The sequence below is a fragment of the Lepidochelys kempii genome, chromosome 1, assembly GCF_965140285.1.
Source record: "Lepidochelys kempii isolate rLepKem1 chromosome 1, rLepKem1.hap1, whole genome shotgun sequence".
In the NCBI taxonomy this organism is placed as follows: domain Eukaryota; kingdom Metazoa; phylum Chordata; order Testudines; family Cheloniidae; genus Lepidochelys; species Lepidochelys kempii.
The window spans coordinates 136,652,617-136,675,791 of record NC_136380.1 but is presented as its reverse complement, the minus strand read 5'-3'; the positions used below and the strand labels follow the sequence as shown (position 1 = coordinate 136,675,791).

The window sequence follows — 23,175 nt, the reverse complement described above, 5'->3', positions numbered from 1 at the left end:
CTTGCAAAACTGCCTACTGGGTTTGGATGCCCAATTCCTGTTAATTTCGGAGTACACTCATGTCCAAAACCCTTACGCAGCTCTGCTTAGCCCACATGTAAAAGTTAAATGGCTAAAGACAGAAAATTCTCTTAGGGAAGTCAGTCTCATCCCTAATATGCCCTGCTATGCCAAAGTACTAACACTTATGCTATATTTACTGTATACACTCTATTATTGCAGGTCAGACTGTTTGAAAAGCCCTATAACTCTAGGATGCAATTTAGATGCTATATTTTAGCATTAACTCAGATTTATTTTTGTGGATTTTAGGTCATTAATGTAGATATTTAACATCTGTGTACACGATTTACATACTTTTGAATTTCTGTATTTAGTATTATTTCAAGAACTGAAGGGAAAGTTAAAAGAAATCTCCCATTGAGCTGGCCCCAAAAAATCATGGGGCCTGAAAAAATGGGCCAAATTCAGTGGAGTAACTCACATGGAATTTGGTCCAACATGCTCAGATAGGGCCAGATCTTGAAATGCTTTACTCATTTTAAATAGTACCCTACTTCACTTATAATCCCGCTGAAGTCATTAGCACTACTCATGGAGTAAGATGTAAAGTAAAGTAAAGATATCAGAATCTGGTCCATATCTTTTGCCTTTACAGTCTACAGTCCTCCTGCAATTGCCTCACCTATCCACTATTTAGAACACTTGTGACATTTATTTAAATGAGATTTCTAAATAAAAAAATAACTGTTGAAGCTTCTTTTGTCATTGAAATAACTTGGTTGTTTTGTATTCAAGGAAAAGAAAATAAAATAAAAGTGACTGGATCACATTATCAGCCATAATTCCTAATTATAAAAACTAGACACAGTTCCTAAGAATGCCAAAAATGACAACATTCAAAGAGCTACATTAAGACAAACTAAAAAGCTGACAAACCCAAGGGGGTAAAGAAATTCAAAGACAAGAATGAAACTGCATCATTACCATATTTGATTATGCATACATACTGCATAAAGTACAGAAAACTCTGATCTATTTCATCATAGACTGTTGTGACAAATATCCCAGTGCTAAACCTTCAGGAATGGGAATTTGAGAATTGAGTTTCTAGCTCTGAAAATTCAGACAACACAGGGGCTCTGTTTTCCAAGAAATCATACAGAACACAACATTTTATTGAGTATTAGCTGCACATGTCATTTTTAGTTGGCAGATGATTTACCTATTCAAAACAATTTCAGATTCACAACTATTACTGTTCCAAAGAATCGATGCATTTGCACTTACAATACTGCCACCTACTGACGCAGATGCAGTATTGTGTATTATAACCAAAAAACATTGAGACTTTTTTTTGGTAACACTTTGCACTTTTTAATCACCTTTAAGCTCTGTGTACTTAATTCCCATGCCCCAATCAGTAAATGAGGAAGACACCTTCAGCACAGGAATGCTGTGAAGTTTACTGAATTAATGGTTTGTAAATCACATCCATGTACTTGAGTGGGAGACACTGTAGAAATGTAAGGTAGTATGTTATTACTGCTAAAGTTTGCCAAAATGGGGCAGCAGTCTTTTCATTAGGTTACATTATAACTAGAACTAAATAGGATTCACAATGCCACTTTGACTTTTCAATGCGGGCTAGATGCCTAATTCACTTAAGCACTTGAAGATTTGACCCTTGGAGCCCAAGTCCTGTTTTCAGAAGTGACTTAGGACCTTAGGATTCTCAAGAGGTATTTAGACATCTAACTTTCTTTGATTTAGATCTGGGCCCTAAGCATCATTGAAAGTCATTGGTAACCAAGTTTGTTAAAAGGAGCAGGGTAGTTTTAGTGGGTGATCTCGCTACTTGTAATGATCAGGCTGAGTTTATATCTCACCTCTTTTAAAGCATAATGCAAAACACATTTTCCTTCAGCAATGATAAGTAAAAGTGACACTGCCCATTTCATCCTTCTATATATTTTCTTCCAAGAATGCTCTGAAGAAAAATATAAGTAAGGAGGAGCTGTGATGGTGGTCATACTCAGCAATGATATTCTTTTAGTTCTTCTGTGCCACAGTGATAGGCACACTAAGAATAGATAGAATTGTTTTGCTATTTTTTCAGCAGAATACCTTGCTGCTGTCTGAGAGGAAGCATATCAAAATGAAATCCAAATGCTATGTTCCAGTGTTGCGGTTTGATATAGAACTTGGACAAAAATCCTGGAAAGGCTGATGAAGGATGCAAACAGTAAAGAATTAAAGGATGGCAGCTTAATTAATGTCAATCAATATGGTTTTATGGAAAATAGGTCTTGTCAAATAAACTTGATAGGAAATTAAAAATTTGGTTAATGATGATATACTTAGACTTCTATAAGGCTTAGTACCACATGACATTTTGATTAAAAAATTAGCACTGTACAAAATCATTACAGCACATACTAAATGGCTAACTTATGGAATCCAAAGTAATTCTAAATGGAGAATCATTATCTCCATGTTTCCAGTTGGGTCTCACAGGGATCTGTTTTTGGCCCAGCGCTACTCAATATCTTTATCAATGACCAGAAAGAAAACATAAAATCAATCTGGTAAAGTTTGCAGATAACACAAAAATTGGTGGAGTGGTAAATAATGATAAGGACATGTCAATTCCACATATCGATCAGGGTTGCATGGTAAGCCTGGGACTCTTGAACACAAGCTAAGCTACAACACGCTGACTCACCCTCTGCCAGGGCTGCAGCCAGACAGAGGTCTACTACCCATGGGCCACTTCCACACTCCCCTGCCAATGGTACCTGCTGGTCCGGTGAGGTAAGGTGATCGGCGGGGGCTTCAGTTGCCAGCAGAAGCTCTGCCAGGGTTGGGCCAGCCGGCAGTCCGGGCCAGCCATCTGTCTCCTGTAGGGTCGGGTCATCCAAGGGTTCGGGCCAGTCATCTGCTTCCTGTGCGGCTGGGTCGTCCAAGGGTCCAGGCAGTCCGGGCCAGTCATCTGCACTCTGCGGGTCTACTGCCACCTCCCAACGTGAGTGCTCAGGGGACGCGTCTGTCCCCTCCAGTGGCTGCGTCCTACTGAACTTCCAGGTCCCACCTTTATACTTCCAGCCCCACCCCTTGGCTTCTGGGGCAGAGCTAGGGGGTAGGGCTCCGCCCACAAAGGGGTGGAGCCACCCTCTGTGTCTGGGGAGGGCCAGTCCACCTCACTACACCTGGGTTATGCAGGAGGCCAGATTAGTTAGTCATCATGGTCCTTTTTGGTTTTAAAAATCTGTGAACACTGATATTTGAAAAACTCATTTTTAGGAGTGGTATAAAGAGACACACCCCTATTCACTGCCCATTGCCCTGTGTGCCCCTTATATAGACTAACAAACATTTCACAGTTCCATTTCTGGAAAAAAATGGTATTGGAGTGTTCCAAGACACCGTCTCCTAACATCAATCTAATATACCAAGCTAGAGACGGTGATTTTCACAGAACTGCATTGGCAGGGTCAACTAAAGCCTGTTGAAGAGAAGAGCCAGATTGTTTGTACTTGCACTGCCTCCTAGTTCTTGGGCTCAGAGAGACGAAGGAAGAAAAGGGGGAAGAACGAAAATCCAGAATGTCATTTTCTGTAAAAAAAACATTAAAAACTCTACGTCAGATTTGGTGATCGCTTTTACTTTGTCTGTGATTGATGGTGATGTCTTTAACAAAACCACCACATGTGCCATACTTTTGTGCAGTTTGTCCTAAGATTTGCTTTTTCACCAGTACAAAGACACAGTAGTGGCATTTCAGCTGTAGTCTATAACTCCGAGTGCCTTTGTTTTAATATAGAAGTCTGTCTGCACCTCTCAGCCACAGGCTTCCCCCATGGGGGTGCTAGCACTGACCAAAGCAGGGGAGCATGTTGTCCAGATGTAACCCATAGGATCCAGGATAGATATGGGATTCAGGCAATTCCCAGTGAAGAGGGAGCCAAACAGAGACTTGCAGGGAGCAGGAAGTGCTGGGAGGCTATCTAAATGTGGGATCTGGTCTTGGGAAGATCCAGTGCAGGAAGGAGGTAAGGAACCTGCAACCTATCTCCTCTGGGAGGAAATTATCTGTCTATGTACTTCTTAGCCAAAGCCGGGGGGAGAGGGGAGAAAGAACAGGGGCATTAGCATTAACATGTGACCCAAGGAGTTGAAAAGGCCTAAACCCAAAATGGTAGAAGGGATTATTTATGAAGCATTGCTAGATTATGTGAGACCCAAGCAACCTGCTTATGTAATGGAACCAGGATGACTTAATAGAGCACTCCTGGGGAAGAAGATGTTAATTGGCATGCCAGGAGAGGAAACTGACTCATGAAGCACCAGCATGCAGTAACCTTCTTCCCACCACACCTTCCCTCAGTAACCCCACCAAAATCACATCACAACCATACTCCTGACAGATTGGGGGTAAAAGAGATACAAGGCTCTATTTATGTTCACTTTTAATGACAACAGGCCCTCCGTTAGAGGCTAGCTGGATGGAAAGCTATTACATCTACTGCACATTTAGATTTTGAAGAAAGATGTAATTTTAGAGGGGGGTGATTTACAACTTTCCAATGCATAATAAATTTATCTCAATACTTTTACTGCAGCACCATCATTGCCAATGCCCTCCCATAATAATCTTAACATTTATGTCAAAGCAGTGAGGTTGTGCTGTAAAAACTTGCTGCAGTGTGATTCATCCCTTCATTATAGAATTGAGGAAATATTTATGTTGACTGTAGTCTGGTGTGGCAGCTTTTGGAGTTTAAGCAAAGGAAATAGAGTCACTATTTTATAATAAAACTGTAAATTAAAAAAAAAGAAAGACAAAATGTAGATGGACATTTCACAATAGAATATCATTTCAGCAGATTAAAGTTGTTGGGGCTCACATCTTACCTAAAAGCTTCAAACCTCCTGTGATGCACTTTAGCATACAGTATATATTTATACATCTAACTTAAATTCATATTTAACAAGTCAAATCCTTAGGATGTTCAGGGCAAAATTTTCAAACTTAGATATTTAAAGTTAAGCGCCTAAATCCTTACCTAAGTAAGGCTGACCTAATTGCTCCTGAGTACTTACTGCTCTAAATGACTGTTAGAATGTCCTCAGACTCCAGTGAGTATTGTTACACTCAATACATATTTTTAATATTTGGTTGGCTTTTACTACACAATAAGCATCTCTCTGTATTTAAACAGATACAGCTAGTTGCGACAATTCTTGAATTATATTTATTGAGGTGTAATACATAATCCATTGTACATAATGATATGCATTATAGTTGCTAGACTTAATATTTTAACAAAACAAAAGGTGTTTATTTAACATACAATTCCTCTATTAGGAAGCGACCATAGCCAAGGTAATTCCATGCTGCCAGCAGGGAGAGCTGTTAGCACTGGCTGCCATGAGAGCAGCACTACAGCTTTTCACTTGGATGGGCTCCACTGTACCATAGAGCTGCCTGAATAGAAAAGCTTTCCAAAAAGTTCTCTGGTACATACTGCTGGAGTGCAGAGAGTACTAGGAACATCGGTTCCGTGCTTGCTTCAGATAGTAATTTCCTTTAAAGCTTCCTCCCCTTTTGTTACAGCTTTATGTTTTCACATTTTATTATTAAAAAGGAGAGAGAGAGAGGGGAGTCATTAATCAGGAAGGGAAAAGAAGAATCTGCACTGAGCAGCAACAGAGAGTGCCCCATCCCCCTGAATGACAGCTGGGGGGAGGGGGGACGGGGAGGAAAGAGGCTTAAGAACTGATATCACAGACCTAGCATCATAAGAGTCATTCTGCTGAGTCTAAACCAAGAGATTTATTTTTGTTTTTTAATTCCACCAGAGTGTGTGTTTATAGAAAAAGAAACATATGAGTGTTGTGAGGCTCACCATCTCAGTGCCCCCCCTCGCAGCAAGACCTGGAATTGCAGCATTTTACCTCAGTTTCCCTACAACAATCTTTGATCCACTCCCACCCTAGAGGTGACCTGGCCCTCTAACCAAGCCAAGATTCCCTGGAGAAAGAGAGGCAGGCTGGCTTACCTGCAGAGGATTCTAGCAGTCTTGCCCAGGAAACTCCTCTTCCTCCTTTTAAGTCCCACACCCTGCACCAGTGGAATGGAGTAGATTAACTGAACAGGGCTGACCGGCCTAAAGCCTTTCAGCCCTTAAAGGAGCAGGCCACTCTGTTACAGAGAGCCTTTATACTTAAATGAGAGAGGCCCAAACAAAGTGAGGGCTGGCAGAGAGCACGAAGGAGTTTGGACAGAGTGGACATTCAGCACTGAGTAGAAAAGGCTGCTCCATTATTTGTTAATGGCGTAAATTAGAGTCTCTGAAATAAACAAAACATACACACAACTTTAGCTTCTAACTAAGAAAAAAAACACAGGTCAACCTAGTATCCAGTCACAGAGTAAAAACCCAGTATAACTATGTAGGCAGAAGAGTACCAGCAGATCAGTCAAGATGGACTGCTTACCTTGTGGCCAAATGGCAATGCTATAGGTGTGCAAAAATGTGTGTAAACAGAACACTTTTAAGTTTTAATATTCTCCAACAAACAGCTTCTCTCTTTGAGAAGATGACCTCCGTTACTGCATTTGTCTACTGACAGATGCTTGAATTCAGTGGAACTACTCAAATGTGTAAACCATTTGCGTGTTTGCAGAATCAGGGCCCAGAACTCCAGAATTTTATCCAAACTTTTCTGTAATGGCAGACCCAAGAAGTCCCAACTTTGGGAGATCAAAAACCAGAGCAGAGCTAGACCAATGCTGAGCACTCTGAAAATCCCACCTAGAATTTTTTTTTAAAAAGTTGTTTCTTGTTTACATTTGCAAATTCAAGAATAGTATTTTTTATTTTATTTGCAAAATAATAATAATAGCACCTAGGATCCCTTGTCATGGAACAAGACTAGGTTGTGTTAGCCGCTGTACAAGTACTGGACAAATTTTTTTTCCCTTCATCATTGCATTTCTAGTGTATGGACTTGCATTTTTAGTAAGTGGCTGCTATTCCTGTAATATTTGCAGTTAAAATACAAATATCACTACAGAAATCAAAATTCTCTTGTTTAAAGTATCCATTGCTTCACTTTGTGGATAACGAAATCAGCTCCTTTGGTCAACATTTCAGATCCAAAGCTTCCTGGTGGTAATGAAACAACAATTTATGGAAGCATATGTCCCTCCCACACCCCTGTTCCACTATTACCTGAACAGATATTCATTTTATTTTGGAGATCAACCAAACTTCTTACCACTTTCTGTGATCACAATTGATATTGAAAAGAAACCCTTCTTATTCTCCCCACCATCTACTCTACATTTCATGTAAAAATCTTCTTACCCAAGGAAATTGCTGATGCTGTTAAAAGCAGGAGAAATCAAACATATACCATTCCCTATGATGTTCAGTAAGCATTAATATGATCGCTTGGACAATAATTCAGCAAGGTGCTTAGTGCAGGCTTAACTTTAAGCACATCTCTATTTTGGAAAGTATTTAAGCAGGTGCTTAAATTTAATCAAATTAAGAGCTTTACTCTGGTGACAACAGATTAGGAAATGTTTGTAAAGCTTCTTCTATAGCTGGGAGTGAAACTGCCAAATCTGGATGCTATAACCTATCTGCAGGTAACTTCAAAAGTCATTTACGCTGCTAAGCAGACTATAAATTATATACTACCTATGGTTTGTGCTAGGTGTAAGTAGCTGACAATTACAACTCCTATACTAAAACTGAAACAATTTCCCTCGGTCAAGGTTCCTTCCCCACTCTGAACTCTAGGGTACAGATGTGGGGACCTTCATGAAAGACCCCCTAAGCTTATTCCTACCAGCTTAAGTTAAAAACTTTCCCAAGGTACAAACTTTGCCCTGTCCTTGAACAGTATGCTGCCACCACCAAGTGTTTTAAACAAAGAACAGGGAAAGAGACCACTTGGAGATATCTTCCCCCCAAGCCCTACACCACCTTTCCTAGGGAAGGCTTGATAATAATCCTCACCAATTGGTACAGGTGAGCACAGACCCAAACCCTTGGATCTTAAGAACAATGAAAAATCAATCAGGTTCTTAAAAGAAGAATTTTAATTAAAGAAAAAGTAAAAGAATCACCTCTGTAAAATCAGGATGGAAAATACATTACAGGGTAATCAGATTCAAAACATAGAGAATCCCTCTAGGCAAAACCTTAAGTTACAAAAAGACACAAAACCAGGAATATACATTCCCTCCAACACAGCTTATTTTACAAGCCTTTAAACACAAGAAAATCGAATCCATTTTCTAGCTAAATTACTTACTAATTTAACAAGAGTTGGAAGGCTTGCATTCCTGATCTGTTCCTGGCAAAAGCATCAACCAGACAGCCCAAACCCTTTGTCCCCCTCCTCCAGATTTGAAAGAATATTGTCCCCTCATTGGCCATTTTGGGTCAGGTGCCAGCAGGGTTACCTTAGCTTCTTAACTCTTTACAGGTGAAAGGATTTTGCCTCTGGCCAGGAGGGATTTTATAGCACTGTTTACAGAAAGGTGGTTATCCTTTCCTTTATATTTATGACTCCCTCAGTCAGGGATATTACCAGGGTTCTGATATAAAACAGTACTAAATATAATACTGCTACTAATAAATCTATTAAAACATTAACAGTGCAGTAAAGCAACTATCTCCGTTATTTTTGTTTTTTAAATAACTGTAAATATGTCTTGACATCAGCACATTCCTAAATACACAATGTTAAATTAAATGAGATTATTCAATGTTCCTTTCATGAGCTAACCACAAACATACATATAAATGCAAGCAGGGAACAGAGATAAGTCCTACAGAGGATGCATTAGCTAGCAACAAGGTACACTGAGTTAGGCCTGGATCCAAAAACGGTATTTAGACTTCTAACTTCCTTTGAAATCAGTGGAAGTTAGGAGCCTTACTTTTGAGGATCTGGGCCTTAATGTCTAATTCAGGCTAAGGGAATGTTTTCTGATCAAAGCATGAAATATTTGTACATAAGCAAAAGATATCCATGAAAATATTCTGCTTCTTTTAAAGAATAATAATCAAATAGCTTGTTAATAAACTATATAAAGGATTAGTCAATAAGCAAATATTTCCCATGCACATTGGTTGTAGAATGGAGGCATTATCAGCAGCTCTGTAGTTAACCCTGTGTGTAGATTTTCACTTCAAGCAGTTTCAGATGTTATGGGAAGAAAACAAATGTTTGTTACAAACATACTGACACCACAACTCTGAATACAGATGTAGGTCGTGGCTTTCAAAGGAGCCTATGGGAGTTTCGTGCCCAAATCCCTCTGAATGCCAATGAGATTTGGTTGTCTAATACTTTTAGGCTCCTTCAAAAATCCCAACCTTCATCTTTTGCAAAGTTGCTAGAAGAGCATTCAGCAGCACCAGCCAGGGGAAACCAAGAGGCCCCAGTCTGAATATATTTCAAGCACCCAGCACAAACTGGGCATGGGTGAGTTACAACCTTTGGTGCGGGCCTGGGGCCTTCCAGCTCCTTTCCCTGCCTGTGAGAGCAGGGGTCCCAGCGTTGTGAGGCGCCCAGGCCCAGCGCCTCTCTGGGGCTTGTTCCGTCCCACACCAGACAGGGGCAGCTGGAAGGCACCAGCACCGCCCACTCGAAATCTGCCCCGTGCAAAGGTGTGGGGGGGGGTGGCCTGGCTGGCGGGCTCCGCTCCCGCTGAGTGAGGTGGGGGGGGGGAGTGACCCCAATCTCCTGGCTGCTACACACAGGGGCTGGTGCCGCCGCTTGGGGAGGCGGCCCGGTGTCCCCTGACGCTTCTTCCTGGGCGAGCCCCCAAGGCGCCCGGGCAGGCGCGGGGAAGCGGGGACGGAGGACGCTGGTTGCGGCGCCCGCTCCGCTCTGCCCCGCCAGGGAGCGCCCCAGCCCAGGGGATCGGGAGCCGGCAAACCCCGCCCCCGGGCCCCGCTTCCCGCCGCGGCAGGAAGGAAGGAGGAAGGACGAGCGGGTCTCGGCGCCGGGGCTGCCCGCCCGGACCCACAGTACGTGCCGCGGGCCCCGCTCCACGTGGGGGTGCGGGCTGGGGGGGAGCCCCTGGTCGGGGCTGGCCCCAGGGCCAGGATCCAGACACCTGAGGCGGGTGGGGGAGCCCCCGGTTCCCAGCCGTGGCAGCCCATGTACCTGAGCCGCCTGGAAGAGGGGATCCCCGGAGCCGCCCCGGGGTGGTGGGGCAGTGGGAAGAAAACGGAGAAATCTCTCTCTGCCCCCCCCTTCCACCCCGCCTGGGAACTCAGCTGGTGAATGGGGAGGGGGGCGGATACCTTGGGGTGTGAGGGAGACACCCCCCCCCGCGCCCCAAAACCATCCCGTGAACTGGGGTGAAGCGATGGCGTGGGGAGACCACCCACCCCTGTGTGAAGTGAGGGGGGGAAAGGGACCCCTCCGCCCCGCAAGCCCCTCTCCCTAAGGCAGGGGTGCTTGGGTGAGGAAGAAAGAGAGCCCACCACTTCCCACCCCCAAGTGATAACCGCGGCCCCCGTGCTGGGCTCCCCGTCGCAAGGTGGCTGCCCCAGCAATGCTCTGCAATACACCACCAGGGCCTTGCTGTGTTGGGTGCTGTGCAAACGTAGAGCACGAAAGATGGTTTGATGCAGTGTGGATGCACCAAATAGCCCTACTTAGTAAGCTTAAAACTGCTAGTAGTTAGTGGCCCGTGACCAGGATTCATCATCAGATTTGGTCCGCTGGTTGGATCACTGGCTTCCCTGGCCGGAGCCGGGTACTGAGGGGCAGCACGACAAGAACCGCTGATCTGTGCCCTCCAGTGCTAGGCACTGTACGCAAACGCACAATAGGAGATAGTGCCTGCCCCAAAGAGCTTAAACTACCTGTTTCCTCCTCATGTGCACACTACTTCCTACCATTGACCTGCCAATGCCCCAAGATAGGACAAAGACCCAAAATAAGGCATATTAGTGATAATTTATTGTTCACTATTACATTTTTTTTTAATATAGTTCAAATTGACCTTTCATTTTTTCCAAATCCAAAACCTGCATTTTCCCTATAAGCCACTCAAATGCACCAGGTATCCTGGATTTCAAAGCAACACCCTGTATTCTCAGATCCATATAAGACAGGGGTCCCCAAACTGTGGGGCACTCCTCCAGGGGGCACAGAGACACATTTGTGGGGGAAGGGGGCCTGGACCAACCCCAATGGGGGGATGGGGAGAGAGTGCTACCCAGCCCCTCTCTGCCCCCTACTCCAGTCCAGCCCCGCTCCCAGTCATGGCCCCACCTGCAATTCCGGCCCCAACTGCGGCTCCACTCCCAGCCATGGCCCCTAGCTCCCAACATGGCTCCACTCTCAGCTAAGGCCCCAGCTGTAAAGGTAGCGATATTAAAATGAACATAGGTGGTGATGCACAATGGTAATGCCCCTGGCTCCCACAATGCACAATGCCCCTGGCTCCCAGCACGGCTCCACTCTCAGCTAAGGCCCCAGCTGCAGCACAAGCCCTGCTTCTGCCCCCCCTCCCCCAACCATGCTTCCTGGGGAAGAGAGAGTTTGGGGACCACTGATATAGGAGTAGAGCCTTAGGCTCTTGGGACCTGGTGAACTGTGACTTTATACATGCTACTGCATGGTCTGCGTGGAGTTTTTGTACTGATTTAACTATTTCAGTGTGCGTTTGTGAGGCAAGGGGTTGATTTTCTACCAAAACAGTTAAATGAGTACAGTCTCTAGCCTGGCCACAATTATACCGTTATAATTTATTCCCCTTTCCTTACAGCAGTAAGCTGTACCTGCATAAGCACCTTATACCAGAATAACTGCATGCATATAAGATCGCTGTAACTATGCTGGCTGGATAACAGCCAGGTCCTAACCAGAGAACATTTTTTATATTTACCGACATCAAAAGTCAACCAGAGAACATCTTTAATATTTAGCGATATTCACAAACAGGAATGTAGTCTACAGGAGTTTTTGTTAAAGGGGTATACAGGTGTAATTAATTGGTTCTGTGTTGCACATCTGCATTTCTACAAGAATTATAACTGGGCCATGTTGATATTAAAATTAACATAGGTAGCGATGCACACTGGTAGTTAATCAGTAGCTGAGTGACAGAAAAGGCTGAATGGACTTTCTTTAAACATCCTCCTGCCCCCAGATTTTCTAGCACTAGAAATGTAAAATGATCATTTGAAAAATATAAGCTGTTGGTGCTACAACATGGCATTTTGTTCTTACCGAGTTCTTGGAATATGTACAAAACACTTACAGCAATTTCAGTATTGGTTCAAGTAAGTCATTGGTCGATCTGTTCCTTTATCCGACTGTCAGCATTACCAAATACTTAAAGATTTGGTGAAAAAAGTGGGGAAAAAATCATTCCTGACCCACACAAATGATTGATGTATTCCCTGAAATAAAAGTTGTAATGACTTACTTACTAGTTGTCTTATTTTGCAGAGCTACAAAAGTTAGTGTTGGTAAAATTCTCCAGTCCTCTCTAGTTTTATTTACTTCAGTGACTTTCTGTGACAGTAAATTCCACAGATTGACTGTGGGATCTGTGAAGAAGTATTTCAATTTGTTCTAATTCCTCCCCCTCTTAATTATATCATTTTCTATTTCTATGCAACAGTGTGAAAAGAAGTGACTGACTAGCTCTTGCTATGCTCTTCATAATTTTAAATAACTGAAAGTCCCCTCAATCTTTTTTTTTTCTTTCCTAAATAGTCCTGTTTCTTCAGGTCTTGCCATACTGAGCAGTAAGACTTTTGTTGACTGTAGGCCTTTTCAAGCTGTGCAATATATTTCAAGTGTGGTTACCAAAACTGTGTACAATACTCCACCAGGGGGCTGTGCTCTCATGGTGTACAATGTATCATCACATTTTCAAAATAGCAGGTTTCAGAGTAGCAGCCCTGTTAGTCTGTATTCGCAAAAGGAAAAGGAGTACTTGTGGCACCTTAGAGACTAACAAATTTATTTGAGCTCACGAAAGCTTATGCTCAGATAAATTTGTTAGTCTCTAAGGTGCCACAAGTCCTCCTTTTCTATTTTCAAAATAGAGCATTCCAGGATCCAATCCTACGGGATGGTAATCCGTCTCAATTTAACTTCAGTGGGACTGAGTGATGTACAACACTTTGTGGGATCAGACCCACAGTCAGTTATGGCTTTCTTCTTTCATCAGTATTTAATATAAATGGGGAATTATTATATGATTTGAAAGGTTAGGAAAGGAGATAAAACAATGTATCAGAAATGGACCGTTTGTCCTGTGTACAGTGCCTAGCACAATGGGGTCCTTATCCATGACTGGGACTCCTAGACGCTGTGGTAATACAAACCGATAATTATGTGGTTGTGGTTAAAAAAGGGGGGGGAGGGGATTTTCTGTGCCAAAGCCCTCGAAGCAAGAGAACATTTTAATACACAAAAAGGGACCAAGTATTCTTTGTCCAAGCATTTTATTGTTGCTGCCTGCAGCCTTAAAATCTTTTACTTTAGTCCGCAATCCTGCCAGATGGTCTCTGCCAGCAACTCCCCTATCCCTGCATTGAGACACATTCAGTGACACTCCATATGGGCACCAGGGTTTTCCTGCAGAGATCATTTGGCAAGACTGGGGCCTTAATTTTACTACCATGAGTAGTCCCATTGATTGGACTATTCACCGTAGTGAAGTTAAGCACATGTACAAGTGTTTGCAAGATTGGGACCTTAGCTTTAATGCCAGCATGCAAAATTCTGCCCATCCAATTGCCTGGGGATAGTCATTTTTGTATGAGCAAGTAAATTTTTTCATCATCATTATGGTAAGTGCGGGCAAGTAGATTTTTTTGCCTGGGCTAATACATTTTCTTGGTAATTTTACAATGATGATTCATACCTTTTTAGTAATTTCTTCATTCAAAAGTTAAGTGGTGTTTCCAGCGACATTAGACTATTTTCGGTTTGTGCAGCAACCTCCGTATTTTAACTTTTAGGAATTGAAAAAAGTAGAGCCAGAATTATTTTATTTATTTTCTGCTTCTTGAGTGATTTTGATAACCTACTGAATTTACTTTTGAAGAGCCATTTTGCTTTTTTGATTTCTTATTAACGATTTCTTTGTTGTTTGTATTATGGTGGTGCCCAGGATCAGGACTTTCCTGAGTTAGGAGTTATATTTCTATAAGGGTTCATAAATAATTTATGACAATTATTTTTTTTCTGTTTGCTAAAGTGTATATTTATTTCCTGTTCCGTAAGCTGATACATTTTAATGGATTTGTGAGGGCTTTTTCACCCCTCAAAAAGCTCTCTCTATGTGCTTCAGAATATGGTTTGTATTTTTTTGTCACTTATGGTATTAAAAACAAAGTCTCTTTATGTTAGGCTGTGAACCTGATTTTCGTTGATCCTTAAGGCAGTTCAGAGAATGGTTTGGTATGCAAAAGTCATAGGCAGACACAGAATTCTCGTGTGTGTAACTTCCCTAAACTACAGGCGGAAAATGAGAGAGGCAGCTACAATACAGTTTACATTTTAAATATGAGAAAGAGACCTTTCTGTTTACTCTAGTGACTTTGACAGTACCCAGATGTGCACATGAAAGAAATGAAAACTATATACACACATGCACGCACACACACGCACCCTATGAGAGAGAAACACAACTTTTAAAAAGATGATAGCATAGGAAAATGTTTTTTGAGATGAACAGAAAGGGGAAGCCCCGCCCATGTCTTTTATATATCTGTAGGCTCGTTATGCTGCAAGTCACTGCAATGTTTCATTAGTGACCTCCGCTCTTTCTTTCCCTCCTGCCTCTCTTGGCACGTTGGAAGGAAGACAATCAGTTCAGTCTCTTTGACAGTTTTGAACCTGATTCTGCTAACCTTTACTCATATGAGTAGGCCCATTGACTGAACTGGGACTACTCATGTATGTAAGGACTGTTTGCAGAAGGGTTGGTGAGTGAGGGGTTTGCATATTTGGGCTCTGTCTCCACTATACAAAGGGAGAGCGTTCAGCCTTTGTGCTGATTTGTGGTAGCTTCATGATTTGCATTTCTTTGGTGGTGTCAGGGTGGACTGCATTCAGATCTCTTTTCACTCAGCATTGCTGTCTTAAAGAGACAAATAGTTGCTGCTTCGTCAATAAAGTCATAAATAGGAGGCCAAATGCTGCTCCAACTGTCACCCTGGGCAGCCCCAGTGGGAAGAATTCTACTCCGTTATGCTGGTGTAATCTGGGTTAGCCCCAAAGAAGACAGTGGAATTACTGCTGTTTTACTTTCAGTCACACTGGTGTATCATTTGACCCACTAGTTGGATGGAGTAGCTTGGGAGTGTCAGTTAGTGGATTCTTTGGCCCACACTAATTTTTTTAAAGTGTGGGGAGGGGATGTTAATCTTTGTATCATTCCCCTCTGCTGCCCCTCCTGTCCCTTCAAATGAGAGTTTCTGGGTGATGACACTATGCGGAATGGGTGGTTTGGGTTTGCTCTTTTAAAATCTTGATATAATGAAATAGCTGTCCAATAGTCAGGGCATTTTCAAAATTCCCTTAAGTGGTTTGTGTTGGTAAATAACTTTGAAGATTAAAAGTGCAATGTATGTGGTAGGTGATAGTAATTTTAAACGGCAGCTTGTAATTGCAGATCTTCTTATGATCTGGTCCTTTCCAGTTTCCACTTTTGTACTTAACCTCCCCTCCTCTCTCCATTCAAGTACTTGATCACCACCTGAATTTGTCTGTGCTTCGTTTAGGTGAAGCAGTGTTGCAATCAGGGAAGCATAAAATGGGAGAAGACTAAGAGGAGATGGTTATACAAATAATTACAACATAGGATTAAAAATAAACAAAAATCTTACTACCTGAGTGAAATCAAAATGGTTTTAAAAATGCTTAACATAAAAGTTTTATAGGATTCCTTCTGCAAACACTACTGAGGGATAAAGTAAAGTCTTTCTCATTTAAGGTCATTCCTTAATGTCATTAATTTTGAAGATACCTAGAAGTAGAGGAAGCCACTATCATGTGGAGGATAAAAAAAAATGGGTAATGAGACCAAGTTTATTTATCTCTTCCTGCTTTCTAGGCTGCAGGGAGATGGGGGCACAGAAAGTGCTCTGCCCTTTGATCTTTTTGAGCCTTATATATTAATAATCTCAATATTTAAAAGTTCCATACTAAAACCAATTAGAATCAATGAATAAGAGGTTTCAAGTATTCTCTGATTACTCAAAATCCCTCATCTGTTGACTTGACTCTTATCTGTAGCTACTAGGGTTCACTAAAGATGCTTTGTGTATTTAACTATCTTTTTAAAAATTAAAAAATATTATTTTCTTTTCTAGTTTACGTTGATCATTGGAGCAAACTCCACAGGTGATGGTAAGCATTCTTTACTTCTACTGTGTATCTGAGAGTATGGGCAATGCACACTTTGTATGTTAACTGCATATACAAGCAAATTGTATTGAACTGTCAGCACATAGTTAAAAGAATTGTATTTTAAATTGCATTCAAAGTAAAATTTATTTATTAAAATAATTGTTTGATTGGTCTCCTCAGAGAAGAATCTAGAGACATATAACAGGAAAATCTGCTGATCACTCTTCTTAGATTTATAGCTTTTATACGGTTGAGAAAAACTCCTCTGTATTTCCATTTATACAACAGCTGAAAAAACACAGACATACAGCTATATTCCATAGTTAGCCTTTAAAGTGTTCCTTTTCCTTCTTCATCCCAATCTAAAACATCCCCTTAATTTTTTTTCAACAGATGGATTTTAAAAATTCAAAGAAAGAGTGAGGTTTTCTACAGTCACTTTTTTTCCCCTTCCAAACACAGAAGTATTTGGATAAGCACCAAAATCACAATTCTATCTACATGAAGTGGCCCTTTGTATTCCTCTCCCCCTAAATTAACATCTGGGGCTAGTCAGATAGACAAATCAGCCAGCTGTATTCCAAAGTTTTCAGTGAGGTCATCACCAAGGCCCATTTTAGAAACATTTTAGTTAAAAGAACTGAAGATATTTTTTGTATTTTAAAAAGAAATGTTGTCATCTTGGAGAATACATAGAATATATGAAACTTTCCTTTTTTGTCAAGCTGTATTAACTGCTCTACTGATGTTTCCAAACTTGATGTTTAATTAATTCAGTGGGAAAAATTAAACAAAGTGCTCCAGAACTAACTATGTGAAATGGGAGTTGCAACTTCTCAGATTTGACCACAGAATTTTCTGGTCTTGACTATACTTTGAAGAACTAGAGTCAGTGTGACATTCTCATTTAATGAAAGCAAAGTAAAAACCTTAAATATCCTGGTTTTTACAAGTTCATTTTCCTTCTTATAAATAAATAAATACATCCTTGCAACAGGGCCAGATTCTCCTCTTACACCAGCATAAATTGGCAATAAATCCCCTGAAGTCAGTGGAGTTTCACCAGCCCAATTGAAGTGCATGAGGAGCATCTGGCTCATAAAGTCTTAGCCAAAAAGACAGATATTTTGTTATGCATTTCCATAAAAATTAATTTGGTGGCTGTTTCTTAAAATCACTTGTATGACACCATAGATTTGTATAAACAGACGAGACACAATCCCTGACTCACTGTTTAAGTGAAATAAGGGGAAAAAAAAAGTTTATTAGCTTGAGACTTTGTTCTTGTAACTACTTAAACATAACCTTAAAATTATGTTGTCAGTGTTTTTAAGCCCCTTTTGGAGGGGCGGGGTGCAGGAAGGGAGGTTGGTTTTGGGGAAGGGGTGGTAAGACTTTAGCTATGAAGTGTCGCTAAACCAAATTCATAAAATTTGATTTTTTTTAAAAAATCATTCTTGGTGATTTAGGATGTTAATAATACAGGTAAAAAAGTATGATTTTTTAATCTTGACAGTATCCCTGAAAAAGAAAAGATGACCTTCCACATTTAAGTCTAAAATAGTCCAAATGTTTGGCATAAAAAATAGATCAAGTAAAACTCTCCCTCCCCAGAGACGCACAAAATATCTACACCAAGGACATGCATTATGGGAGGAACATCAGACTTTATACTAAATTTATTGGCTTTTTTCAGTTTAAGACAGACACGTGTTGTTGCATCATCGATATCCAAATTAATTAAGTGAGACCAACTTGTTTTTAAATCCAACATCACTTTCCATGCGTTCAGAGCCCTTACTCAGAAGCTCTACCCCAAGGACAGACAGTGGGCAAACACCACCCCAAGAGTGATTTAGCTTTCCATTATCCCTGACCTTTCTCCAACACTACCCATGTGTAGCCAAATTAGTAGGGATGGGGAACCTATTGCAATCTTTTTCTATACAGAATTTACTTTACTATATAGGGCTGCTGCACTCTTATAGAGTTATGTGGCTGGAATAGAGCCATGGGTAAACTGTTGTCAGGCAAACAAACATTTTTAAAAACAGTTGTTGCTGTTTTACAACTTGTTCAGATTTATAACTGGAAAGAGATATTTTAGTTTACTTAAGTCAACGAACTTTATTACCCTTTTTCAGATTATAGCTGCTGATGAATAGAGAAGTGAGATTTATTAGCAGCACAGCACTTTGCTACGCACGCTGTGGGGGTTAATTGGGACCTTGACTAAGGTGTGATTGAGACGTGACTAAGTTGCCATCTGATCTCTACCACTGAAATTATTATGGCAAGGAGATAGGGTAAATGCATTACTATATGAAATAGGTGCCTTTATTTAGTACAGAGGAATTTCAGAAGCATTACCCTCTGCCTGTTAACATGAAGCTTGTGTATTCATAGTATGAGGCTTATCCCACACGCACTTTGAAGTAATCAAACCTCATTCAGCTCAGCTTTCACCTGTGTAGTATATGAATTCACGTGAATTTATTTGCATTAGTAAGTGTTGAGTATTTATATCCACACAGGCTCGGTTTGCATTAGTACATTTCAACATGTTGCCCCAAAGGAGTGGCTTCCACTGTAATAATAGCGCTTTGGGGTAAAACTTTGATGCAGTCATTCTCGTTACTTTCTTCCTTGGTGACTAGTAGAGTGAGCAACATGATCTATTTTTGTATGTATAGTATGTTCACGCTTCAAGCACTTGTCATTTTTCCTCCAAAATACATGGATTTTGCTATCATAGGAAGTAAAGCATTTGGAATGAAAAAGCTTTTCAATTCTAGGAGTTGCCTCAACACTGTCTCTCCCCTCTGCTCCCACTTTTTTAAGGAGGACTCACTGCACGAAGACTCTCACCCATGGTATAATCAACAAGTATATGCAAGATACTGGAAGCATTACAACCAAGCCATGCACTGGATGTACAAGCACAAAAATGCCTACAGGAAAGCCATGGAGTCCTTTCATCATCTGTCATGGTATCCATCCAAAACCTTTCCTACAGGCCGTTACTCGGATTGGGATGGAGGCAACCCATCGGATGCTGACGACTATTCTACCTACACTCCAAACAGCAGAGCACGTTACCCTTCCTGGCCCCAGCAATACCCAGATGCCCACTGCAGTACCAGAGTGACCAAGAATATGGGCAGGGATTCTGAAATGGAGAAGGATTCTGAGTCTGAAGAGGAGATAGAATGCGATCTGAGCAACATGGAGATCACAGAAGAGCTCCGCCAGTATTTTGCACAGACAGAGGCGCACAGGCAGGAGTTACGTAAGTTCAGGCCTTGTTTGTATTATATACTTTCCATCTGAGGCTGTAATGAATATGTCCTTAATGCAACATTAGGGTGTTGCAATATAATACACAAGAGTAATGGGCACTAGAAGTAAATGAACCAGTGAAAATACTTGTGGTTTTTCTACCTAGAGAGAATGAGTATGAATGCTTTGGAGAATAGAAGTAGCATGTATTTGTTCAGGAGAAAATGCTTTGTTTAGAGCAATTCTGGGGGAAATTGAGGAATCTGTAGCATTAAGATAGGTAGTGAAAAATCTCTATCTTTTTCCTCAGTAAAACAGGTAGTACCAATATTTTAATTATAAACTTTTTTCTATAAAAATGATCCTTTGAGTCATTTCCAACTTTCCATTACTCTGTCCCTACTATTGTTCTGGTTTATCCTACAAATACCCAAGTGCTGAAAAATTTTTGCATTGACATCCAATACTTCCTTTAAAAACCAAAAGATTTTTTTAACATTTCAAAATTCTTAATCAATTGATGCTCACATTTTAAATTAAAGCTTAAGTCAGCTGAGTTAAAAAAAAAATGAATATGTCAATATTCTCAAAAATCTGGGCTTCTTAAGGTTAAATTTAGTAAAATCCTAGATTCCTGAGAGGTCCAGCCCAAAGGAAATTCCTAGCTATGTTGTTTAATGCTGGAGGAAGCTGCAATGTACTCTTTTAAGATGGAGTAGCCATTTGCTTTATTTTTCTTTGGCTCACCAAACAGTAAAAATTCCAAGACCTGTCTTCCCCCTCGGTACCCTTCAGTGTTGTACAGGAAATATTTTTTTCTTTCACATTCAAAGCCTCAAGCCCAGCTCTGGGAAAATAGTAGGGGGATATTAGCCAAAAAAATCAGTAGGGGAGTTTTTGCAAGTCTCAGTCCTTGGAGATCTCCAAGTCATCTTTATCTCTGTGAAATCCTTTTAAAAAAACAAAGTGTCTTGTTGTCCTGATTTATAGTTTATTGCATAGACAAATAAAGTTTATACACAAGTTTATAATCTGTTTTGAGGAAACAATGTGAAAAACATCATTTTCCCCATGTTCTTTGCATGGGAAATATCCAGCATAAATGCTTAATAGAATGAGCTTTCATTGTAATTATGCTATCCTTTCTCTGGGCATTAAGGAGGGAGAGAGGAGGGAAATAATTTGAAAAAAGTGTAATCAACAAGTAGGAATTTTTTATAAATTACATTCTGCTATTTAAATCCTTAGAGTCAAGAATATCTGGAATGCTGAAACACACAGGCTTAAGTGTACACATACAATCAATAGCAAAATCAGAAAGGCTAAGGCACACAATGAGTTATACCTAGCAAGAAATACAAATGGCAATAAGAAGAGGTTCTTTAAAGACATTAGGAGCAAGAGAAAGACAAAGGAAAGTGTAGGTCCTCTACTTAGCCAGAGAAGGAGAGCTAATAGGTAATGACATCAAGAAGACTGAGGTGTTTAATGCCTATTTTACTTCAGTCTTCATTAAAAAGGTTATTAGTGATAAAATACTCAACACAATTCACATTTAATAACAACGGAGAAAGAACCCAAGCTACATTAGACAAAGAGGAGATTAAAGAATATGTATGTAAATTAGATGTTTTCAAGTTGGCAGGGCCTGATAAAATTCATCCAAGGGTACTTAAGGAACTAGCTGAAGCACTCTAGGACCTTACCCATCCTCAGTGGTTCTGAGAGGACTGAAGAAGGGGAAACATAGTACCTATTTTTAAAAAGTGAAACAAAGAGGACCTGGGGAGTTATATACCAGTCAGTCTAACGTCAATACTTGGAAAGATTCAGGAACAAATTATTAAACAATCAATAGCCAGGATGCAATTGTGAAGAACAAAGCATGCCAAGCCACCCTAATTTCCTTCTTTGACAGGGTTACTGGTCTAGTGGATGCGGGGGAAAAGCAGTAGATGTGTAAGTAAGTAAAGGGCTTAATCTTGATCTTAGTAAGGCTTTTGACACAATCATGACATTCTCATAAGCAAATTAGGGAAATGTAAATCTAAATGAAATAACTGAGGTGGGTGCACAACTGGTTGAAAGACTGTACTCAAAAAGGAGATATCAGTAGTACACTGTCAAACTGGGAGGGTGTATCTAGTGGGGTCCTGTAAGGGTCAGACCTGGGTTCAATACTACTACATATTTTCATTAATGACTTGGATAATGGAGTGAGTATTATAAAATTTGTGGATGATGCCAAACTGGGAGGGGCTGCAAGCACTTTGAAGGACAGAATTAGAATTCGAAAGGACTTTGACAAATTAGAGAAATGGTCTGAAATCAACAAAATGAAATTCAGTAAAGACAAATGCAAGGTATACTATGTTTAGGAAAGCAAAATCAAATGGACAACTACAAAATGAGGAATAACTGACTAATAGTACTGCTGAAAAGAATTTGGGGATTATATTGGATCACAAATTGCATGTGAGTCAACAGGGTGATGCAGTTGCAAAAAAGGGTAATATTATTCTGGGGTGTATTAACAGGAGTGTCGTGTATTTAAGACACAGGAGGTAATTGTGCCGCTCTGCTTGGCACTGGTGAGGCCTCAGCAGAGTACTGTGTCCAATTCTGGGCACCATAATTTAGGAAACCTGGACAAATCAGATAGAGTCCAAAAGAGAGCCCAAAAAATGAGAAATATGACCTATGAGAAAAAGTTTTAAGTAACTGGGTATGATTAGTTTTGAGAAAAGAGGACTGAGGGGGGGGAACCTGATAACCGTCTTCAAATATATTAAGGGCTGTTATAAAGAGGACAGTGATCAATTGTTCTCCAGGGTAACAAACCTTGTGGATAAGGGGGGGAAGCAGTATATGTGGTATATCTTGACTTTAGGAAGGCTTTTGATACTGTCTCACATGACCTTTTCATAAACAAACTAGGGAAATACAAAGATGGAGCTACTATAAGGTGGGTGCATAACTAGTTGGAAAACCGTTCCCAGAGAGTAGTTATCAGTGGTTCACAGTCAAGCTGGAAGGGCATATCAAGTGGGGTCCCACTGGGATCAGTTCTGGGTCCAGTTCTGTTGAATATCTTAGTCAATGATTTAGATAATGGCATAGAGAGTACACTTGCAACCCCTCCATCTTGGTATCATCAAACTGGGATGATACGAAGCTGGGAGGGCTTGCAAGTGCTTTGGATGATAGGATTAAAATTAAAATGATCTGGACAAACTGGAGAAATGGTCTGAAGTAAATAGGATGAAATTCAATAAGGACAAATGCAAACTACTCCACTTAGGGAAGAACAATCAGTTGCACACATACAAAATTGGAAGGAGTACTGCAGAAAGGGATCTGGGGGTCATAGTGAGGATTACGAGTTAAATATGAGTCAACGGTGTTACACTGTTGCAAAAAAAAGCAAATATCATTCCCAGATGTATTAGTAGGAGTGTTGTAAGCAAGACCAGAGAA

At 40.8% G+C, this 23,175-nt stretch overlaps 1 protein-coding gene across 1 annotated transcript in view; it reads left to right on the top strand.

The window, feature by feature from the left end:
* The first annotated feature begins 10,006 nt into the window (after positions 1-10,006).
* GEMIN8 (gem nuclear organelle associated protein 8) overlaps positions 10,007-23,175 on the top strand; it is a 35,489-nt gene continuing 22,320 nt past the window's right edge. The window contains exons 1-3 of the mRNA XM_073355337.2: positions 10,007-10,058; positions 16,383-16,419; positions 19,261-19,708. Of these exons, the coding sequence (XP_073211438.1) occupies positions 16,417-16,419; positions 19,261-19,708 (451 nt within the window). The 5' untranslated portion in view covers positions 10,007-10,058; positions 16,383-16,416. The remainder of the gene's footprint in view (positions 10,059-16,382; positions 16,420-19,260; positions 19,709-23,175) is intronic.